The 8,982-nt window shown below is 49.9% G+C and overlaps 1 protein-coding gene across 2 annotated transcripts in view; it reads left to right on the top strand.

Moving 5' to 3' along the window:
• tjap1 (tight junction associated protein 1 (peripheral)) overlaps window positions 1-8,629 on the top strand; it is a 25,022-nt gene extending 16,393 nt beyond the window's left edge. For both annotated transcript variants that reach the window (XM_062463807.1, XM_062463808.1), the window contains 3 exons: window positions 472-579; window positions 1,267-1,350; window positions 6,236-8,629. In XM_062463807.1, the coding sequence (XP_062319791.1) occupies window positions 472-579; window positions 1,267-1,350; window positions 6,236-7,747 (1,704 nt within the window). In that variant the 3' untranslated portion in view covers window positions 7,748-8,629. The remainder of the gene's footprint in view (window positions 1-471; window positions 580-1,266; window positions 1,351-6,235) is intronic.
• Window positions 8,630-8,982: the final 353 nt, after the last annotated feature.

Consider the following 8,982-nt stretch of genomic DNA (forward strand, 5'->3'; position numbering starts at 1 on the left):
GAGATTTAGCAGACTGAGATCCAGCATCCACTTTTTCACTTCATAATGCGCTATCGATCGGTTCATGTAGGACATTTCCTGCGCTTGTACTGTTTTACTTTCTGTCTAACCACACTGCTGAGCGCAGCGGACAGCCGATAGCCAGCCGTAGCTTCAGCAGGCCTCCCAGCCCCTGTGCTGTGTCAGCTGGGAGAGAGGACGAGGGAAGAGATGGGCTTGAGCTCCAATCAATGAGGAAGTGACTCCCACTGCACTTACTTAAACATGGGAGAGCTTTAGCCTCCGCCAGCCAATGTACTATCACACTGGCTGGGGGTCAACCTACTCTGAACGTAGCCCCTGCTCCAGATTCAGCCGACTGGTTGTATAAATGTTTTAGCCTCGTTTCATTCAGTGTCACCCGGTTCAACAGCCAGGCGTGGTTGAACTCGACATGATCTCTAATGCTGTGTTTCCCGCCCTCCTCTTCAGCTACGGAAAGTGGAGAGGGACAAGAAGACCATGGACCAGGAAATAGTTGAGCTCACCAATAAGCTCCTGGATGCCAAGAACACCATAGACAAACTGGAGGAGCTCAATGTGGGTGTAATTTCAGGGTGTCTAAATTAAGACCCCTGAGTCAGGTCATTTACGTAGACTATTTCAATTCAATTTGTTTATTTGATCAAGAGGGACAGTGTACATTCATAAACATTAAAATGTAATGCACCCAATTATAGCCAAAAGGCTAATTTCCATTGGCAGTCCCTCTGCCAGAGGGAAAAAGGCTATACAACCTAAAAAAAAGGCATTAACGTATATCAAACATAACATTGACAATAAATACAAAAATAAAAATAAAATAATAAACAATAAAATTAAATACAATCCCAATATACAAGTTCTACTGCTTACCCACTAGTGATCACATTTTTGGTTATTTATCAACCATTTGAACAGCTGTGTGTAAGTATGTGTGTGGCCTGTGCCAGGTTTGAATCCAAGGTAACACTTATAAGAATTATGAGGCGTTACGACAATGTTATAGGAAAATGACAGATTACTCATTTCAAGTGCACTCATTGTGTGGATTTGCACGTAATAATCATGGTTATTAAATGTGAGTACAGTAATATGTTGGAGTACCTGCTTTGTTCTCCAAATGTTCGTTTTTTTTGGCTGATTGCACTTCTATTTAACACCTGTTTCCCCACCTCTCCTTCTTTCCCCCCCACCTTCCTTCCACTTCTCTCTCTCTCTCTCTCTCTCTCTCTCTCTCTCTCATAGGAACGCTACCGTCAAGATTGCAACTTGGCTGTACAGCTGCTAAAGTGCAATAAATCCCATTTCAGGAACCACAAGTTTGCGGACGTAAGTATAACTCTGCTCCTGCATGTTGCGGAAGAGGGGGGATGGATATCGAAGCTCCCATAAAAAGAAATCAGGCTCTCTTGTGAAGGCGGCACCTTTTGGAGCTTGAATGTATTTTGCAATCCACAGTGACACTCCTGGACGATGGGGAGAGAAAGAGAGAGAGACAGAGAGAGAGAGAGAGAGAGAGAGGGGGGCGGTCGTCCGGGTGACTTTTTGAAAGGCCATGGAGCGCTCCGCTTTGCTTTTCCGACTGGAGTCGGCGAGAGAGCTAGGCCAAAAGAGAAAAAAAGAGAATAGAAAGAGAGGATGAAAAGACCAGGTTGAATGGAAGGCTTTTAAAGGGTGGGAAGGCTCTACGTCTGTGCATGAGTGCATGCACTCTGTGGAAGATTTGGTACTATGTTCTATGGGACTCTCAGAAGGACTATTCTGGGCCTGGTATTGATAACTTGCCAGTCTTTATGCCCGTCTGGCCTTAAACCAGTGACGCCCCGGTAATCAACCAATTACCTCAGTTCGAAAGAGCTTGAAGCCAGTAAAATGATTGAATACAAAGTGCTTGTATGAATGCTGTCTCCATCAATTAAGGTTCCTAATCCACCCCCTTTAAGCTCAATTCAAACATTGAGCCATGTGCCATATGTTTGACTCTTAACAATGTCATCATGTTTGAGGAAGCATTGTGCTGGCAAGAAACAGATGTGTAAACACAGATTTTTCGAGTACTTAACTAGTGGTTGTAATGTCTGGATACAATGTACATACTTATGCTGTAGGGCCCTTTAGATTAGAAAAGGCCTGTAATAACAACACAGTTCATAAATGCAGTTTCATTCAATCTTTGTTCTTTTTTATTTGACCAAATTCTCTTATTGAGTGATGAATAAACAGATACTAATGTGAGTGTTTACCAAGGTTTATGTTGTTATTGGTGGAGGCCATGCATTGTTCTTAAGGTGTCTAAGGCTTGATCATCTGACCAAATCATCTTTTACACAAGTCTCAATGATACCGTGGCCATATTTTCTCTTAGTCTATCCATCCTTTACAGTAGGAGACCCATGGGGACTGAGAAACATGTTTTGGGTAACTTGTTGGAACACAACTGGGTCTTGATATGGAAAAATTCTAGTGGCACTGTGTAAATTTGAATAGTCAAGAGATGGCGGTTACAATAAATGTATTTTGCTTGTACAAATCAAGATTGAACAAAGTACTTTGTGATCAGTCTAACGAAGGAGGTGCTAGCCACAGGTCGTTCGCCAGAGTGATCCAGAACAACCCCAAAACCCTGCCTTATATAAACTTTAGATCAAATGGTTATTCTGAACTCTGTGATTGGTCAGCACTGCTCAGTGACAGTGACTTCATATCAAGTTCCCACGGTTCTTTATTGTGGCCTCTCTCCCCAAACCAGTAGATAGTAAAACCACAGGGGTTCACCAGTCAAATGGTCAACTGTCCTTTGTGTGGGCCACTTCAAACAAGTCTACAGGAAGGGTCAGAGCAGCAGATCACAATAACAATACAGTTGAATCCACATTTGTCTCCAGACCAACTGTCTCTTCCTCCCCAGGTGACAAGAACTCTCTCAGGTCACCCAGACTTCCCGTCTCCTAGTTATAAAACTGCAAATGGCATCTCTACCAAATGTAGTTGACTCTTAATCAACTTTAGACTTCCGTTAAAACACATTCCTCATATATGAAACACACACATTATAACTGTATTCCAAAATTTCCATGACAGTCTTGACAGTCCATTCATCCAAATGGCTACTGTGCTTGCTCTACTCCCCCTGTTTCCTTCTGTTTGTTTGTGTGTGAGATGACAAGGCTGTCTTACCCCCCTGTGCCCAGGTCCCTTGGGGACTATTACAGGCAGCAACGCTCGAGTTTGTCGCTGCCAAGGCCCTGAGTGACAGGAAGTTAGGCTATTTTTAGGGGTGGTGGTGGTGTATAATTCATCCGAGCTGAATAATCTCCCAGTCCTCCTGCCATCATTCTGGACTGTGTGTGCCTTTAGTGAAACACAGCATTCCTGCCTTCTCTGCTGTAATGGATCATCTACCACCAGCTTGTCCTCACTCGCCCTGTTGTTCCATGGTTCACCTGCTCATTGAGCTCTCAGGGAAGTGGTTAAGGCTTAGGTGTGCCATTAGCCGATGGGTTCAAGGGACATTTTGTTGCTGTAGGGAATTTAAACCTGGGTCACTCAGTGTAGTGCTTTTTCACATGTCAATGATTTTCGCACGTACTGTATTGACATCGATAGATTTGACAAATTTGGGCAGACCTAAAATGATGGCGACCGGTGTCTGGAGTTTGGTGGATACAACAATGTCTGTTGTGTGCTCAGAAACAAGAAGCCCAATTTGTAGCAGAGCCCCAATTTCAGACACAAAGTCGGGTTTGCATGTTCAATGCCAAACATTAGGAAAACAATTATGAAAATCAAAACACTGGGCGACATGGACCTTCCTTTTCCCCTCTTGAAAACGTCTGTGGAAGAGAGAAATAAGAAAAAGAGAGCAGAGAGAGAGCAGAGAAAGAGCAGGGAGAGAGCAGAGAGGGAGAGAGCAGAGAGAGGGAGAGGAAACGAAACATGCCTCCGACTCAGACCGAAGCTCAGACCAAAGAGATACAAGTATAACCATGGTTACGAGAACCCCTGGGAATAAATGGCTGGCAGAAGTATGGATAAGGGAGGTTGAGGCTGTGCATCAGGCACACACGCAGGAACACACACGCAGGAACACACACGCAGGAAAACACACGCAGGAGAGCGCACATAGAAGTACACAGCATATAGAAGTACACAGCATGGCAGGACAGGCAGGTAGACGACATCCTGTGTCCAGATGAGTCTGTGCCGGGAAGGAGGCCGGAGACGCGCTGGTGTATACAAATCATCTCCACGGTGATCTTGTGAGGCGGGAGCCATCTGTGGGAGATTTGATGGAGTCTGGAGATTGCCTCAGGAAACACAAGGCAATTATCCAGCATAGCAGGAGTCTTCCATCCCTGGAGCCAGTCCATAGGACGCTCTAATCACTGAAGTGTATTGGCACCGCCAGCACCAATTCACACTGCTGCACATGGGATTGTTCTATGACAAAGCTCAGTGCTTTTGTCTCCAGGACATTATACCAAGTACAGTATATATCCAGTTGAGCCTATCTGTCCCTTCATTGTTACATTTATGCTAATTGGGTGAAATTGCACAGAGGCTGCAGTTTCCACAAAAGCATGGAAATGACCATGACCATGGCTGTGAATGGATCGGGGTAGATTTGCATTCCTGTGATTGTCTGCGGGTCCAACAATTGAGTCAGCGTTGAACAGAGGAGGACAAAGCTTCAGATCAGGGAAGAATGAGAGACACTGGCTCAGTCTGGAGATGTTCAAGGGAGAGCCGTGTGGAGCAGTGCTGTCGGTGTGTGTGTGTGTGTCCCCACCGTATAGGTACTAACCCTCCCCTGCCGTGTGGGTACTAACCCCCCCTGTCGTGTGGGTACTAAGTCGTGGATGCAGAAGAGCTGAGTGCTTGTCGGCAGCATGTGACGAGTTTGGCGCTCTGCGTTGTGCCGTGACGGGCAATCGGAGGGCCGTTGTCGCTCGTATGCCGCGCCGCGCCTGACTACTGACCAGGAGGGCAGTGCGGGAGTCACCCTGGCAGCCCAGCCCATGGGTGCCGCCCTGGCATCGATCGTGCAGCGCTGCACCGAGCAGGGCTGTAGCGTCAGCGGCCAATTGTTCGGGAGATCGTTAGTTCATCGGGCAGCAAGGGATGTGGGATTGCTTCTTGTCCATTTTCCACAAATCAATACATTCTCCCATCAGCTTGGCCTCCGCCCGACCTCAACCAATGGGGATGTCGCGGCGACATGGGAGGGCCTCTTTTAGACGCCTGCCATTTTTCCTTTCCTCTCTCTTCCTTTCTCTTTCTTTCTCGCCATACTTCAGTTGTCATCTCATTGGAGGTGAGCCTTTTTTTTCTTCTTCTCTCTCAACATTGTGTGTTTCCTGCGAGCTGGATAAGGAGACATTCGGTGCCCCCAGACTGAAAGGTAGCAAGGTGACAAGTGTCCCCATCACACAGCTGATTGAGGTGGAGATAGTGTTCTCTCTGACTGGCCCTGGTAGATGGGGACCCTTCTCTCCTCGTCCATTCTCATCTCCTATCAGTGGGGTGTCTGACCTGGCAGCCTCTATCTGTTAGTGACACGGCTATTAGAGAAGAAGGTCTGTCCATGACGGGAACGTATTGGTCCTGGTTCCAGGGACACACTGATCTCTCCCGTTACATGGACATCATTAACAAATGTGCAGGCTCAACATCAGTTGAATCAGGCGTGTAGTGTGATTCGAGCAAAAAAGTCAGACTGACAGAAGCCCTAAATTTAGGACTAGGGAGACCAGACCCTGTGATGATTAGAAAAAGGTGTTAGAATAACCTGAAAAGGTGGGAGAACACCCGCTACCTTAAAGAGCAAGTTTGTTGTCCACTGAAGTGGAGCACAGTGCCCCAGCATAGAGGGGATAAAGAGAGATGATGGAAGTCTTTTCTGCTTGCTTATCAAGGGGAAGTTTGTTCTTATTGAGTCTGACATGATCATCTCAACACTCCCAGAGAGAGCTCTTTAATTGAATGTACGCGCCGTTAAAAAGCCTAGCGAGTCGAAGAAGATTTGTCATCACCAGGCGAGACGCTCTTGAAAGACGCTTTTTAAAGTCATCGCTCCTCACGGTGAGAATACGGAGATGCTGATGCTGATTACTCCTTACTAAGTAACGTGCTGTTCAAGTTCATCAGTGACTCGAGTGTCTTGGCCTGTGAAACCTGTCATGCTTTGTCTGTCTTTGTGTGTGTCTGTCTCCAGCTGCCCTACGAGCTGCAGGACATGGTGAACAAGCACATGAAGAGCAACCTGCCTGAGAGGAGCCCGGGCCCCCAGGGAGCCCAGGGCCAGGACCCCGACTCCCTGAGCCTGACCCCAGCCGACGTGGTGCCCACCTCGGTCATCGCTCGCGTCCTGGAGAAACCCGAGCCCCTGGTGCTGAACTCGGCCCAGTCCAGCAGCAGCGCCGGCCGACCGGTGGCGGAGGACGTGTTTGTGCACGTGGACATGACGGGCCCTCAGGCCGAGGGCGGGGGAGGAGGAGGGGGGCGGGAGAACGGCGGCCCCGCCCACAGCCGAGGCCCCTCCCAGAGCGGCAGTGCCGGCAGCCAGAGCCTCCTCCAGCAGAACGGCGTGTGCCGCAGCCAGAGCAGCCTGGATGGCCAATCGGGAGAGGAGGGCGCGGCGCCCTCCTTTGAAAAGCTCAACCCGTACCCCGCCCCTCCTCCGCCCCACCCGCTGTACCCGGGGCGCAAGGTCATCGAGTTCTCGTCCGACGACAAGGTGAAGATCCCCAAAAACAGCCCGCTGCCCAACTGCACGTACGCCACGCGGCAGGCCATCTCCCTCAGCCTGGTGCAGAACGACGAGGAGGCCGTGGAGCGCCTGCGCACCGGGCCCAACAGCCCCGCCGTGTCCGACAGCGGCTGGCGCTCCGGCGCCTCCTCCTCCTCCGGGGGCGGCGGAGGGCGGCGGGGAGAACGCGGGCCCGCCCCATCGCAGCCGGACGTGGCCGAGCCCCTCTCCAGTCAGTCCAGCCCCTTCAGCAGCCCCCCGCAGCCTCCCAGCGCCTTCGCCAGCTCGGGGAGCTCCGAGGAGGACCTGATGGCCAACTGGCAGCGGATGTTCGTGGAAAAGATGGCGCCCGCCTCCGAGGGCACGCTGGTCAACCGCACGTCCTTCAGCAGCGAGACGGTGAAGGACCTCCCGAGGAGCCGGACCGCCGCGTCCACCGGCGGAGGGTCCGACCGGGGGGTGATGCGGGGGGCCTACTCGGACGGCGAGGAGGGCTCGTCGACGCGGAGCTGGACGGCCAGCCGGGAGTCCAGCCTGGACACGGACACCAGCAGCATGGCCGAGCTGCGCACCAGGAGAGGGCAGTATGGAGCCGACTTCTCCCAGGAGGAGAGCGAGCAGCTGCTGATGACCCTGGACGCCCTGGACCCCCTGGACCACGAGGACGACGCCAGCGGCGACACGGCCATCACCATGGGCGGGGCCAGCCCGGCAGAGAGCAAGAGGAAAGAGTTTGCGGGGGAAACGCGCTCGGCGGGAAGCTCAGCCGAGGAGAGGGACGTCGTGCCGCAGGACTTTCCTGTGCTTGCCCCTCGGGTCGCAGCCAGCCTGGAGGACTACTCCGACACCCTGCCTCTCGCCGCCAACGCCCCCGCCTCCGGAAGACCCCAGAAGAGCCCCAAGAGGATGGGGGTGCACCACCTCCACCGCAAGGACAGCTTGACCAGAGCCCAGGAGCATGGCAACCTGCTTGACTGACACACAGCAAGGGAACTCCCTCCTGTCATCTCCAGTGTGGTGATGACCTCCGCTCCACCTTTCACTATGGATGTCTTAAGATGATTGGACCAGCCTAACTATATGCAGTCCTGGAGCCTCTTTGTGCTGCTGTATCTGACTGGCTGGGTCAGGAAAAAGAACCTCCGGACTTCTATAGTATCTGTATTGACACTGTCCAGGAACTTGCTCTATTACCTGGTCTGTCTGTGTGTAAGTCCTGGCTCCAAGTTTGACACTGTTCAAAGAGTTGTTTACCTCTCTTAGCCGTGTGAGCTGTGAAATGAAACAGTCTGTAGTAACAGATCAGAATTTCAAAGGCCCTCCGGAGCTATTAAGTCACTGAAGGAAAGGTAGTTTCTTTACACTCCCGCTCTACCCCGCTGCAGATGGTTTCACAACGGAGGTGGTGACTCCAGGATATAGCCATACCTTATTGTTTTCTTTGTGCGTGTGTTTAAACACCCAGCCAGTATCTCTTCTATGGAAATGACTGATAGAGCTGCATTGTTGAAGCTCAGTCCTTGGAGACGGCGGTTAGTGTGCCGAACTGGAAAAAAACGGAATAGATGGTGTTTCCTTCGTCGCTTTTTATGTTTATTCTTTGCCACCCCCCCACCCCATCACCTCCGACAAGTAATATGGAATGCAGGCATCTAAAATCAAATCTGAGAGTGGCAAGCACTCAAATCCCCACCTCCCTTCACACACACACACACACACACACACACACATACTCCCCCCCCCTCCCCCCAGTGCCTATTCCTCTCTGTATGAGAGAGGAGCACTAGCCCCCTTTTGTGATCTCCTAAACATACAGTATAGTTTAACCTTCCTCTGAAGGTTACCAGTTAGTCCAGCAGCCTTCAGGCTCTCTCCTGTGATTGTCATAAACACACTGAGAAGGTTGCGGTCAATCAATCCACAGAATTTCACCACTGATATCCTGTCTAGTTTTGTCTAAATTGTATAAAATAACCATTGTAATGATGTTGGATTATTGTTTTCTTTCCTTAATTATATGTTTTCAAGTTTACTGTTTTAAAATGTTTTTGTTGAGAAGATAATTCTTTGTCATGGTAAACACAAATCTAGTAATTTATTTTGGACTGTCTTTAAAATGATTACGGAAAGAAGGATAGCAATTCAGTTCAAGTAAAGCCCAGTATTCCGAGTATAATAATGTGTGCAATCTAATTTCCGTATCTGTTGAAATG

This window comes from Osmerus eperlanus, chromosome 6, assembly GCF_963692335.1.
Source record: "Osmerus eperlanus chromosome 6, fOsmEpe2.1, whole genome shotgun sequence".
NCBI classification, from domain to species: Eukaryota; Metazoa; Chordata; class Actinopteri; order Osmeriformes; family Osmeridae; genus Osmerus; species Osmerus eperlanus.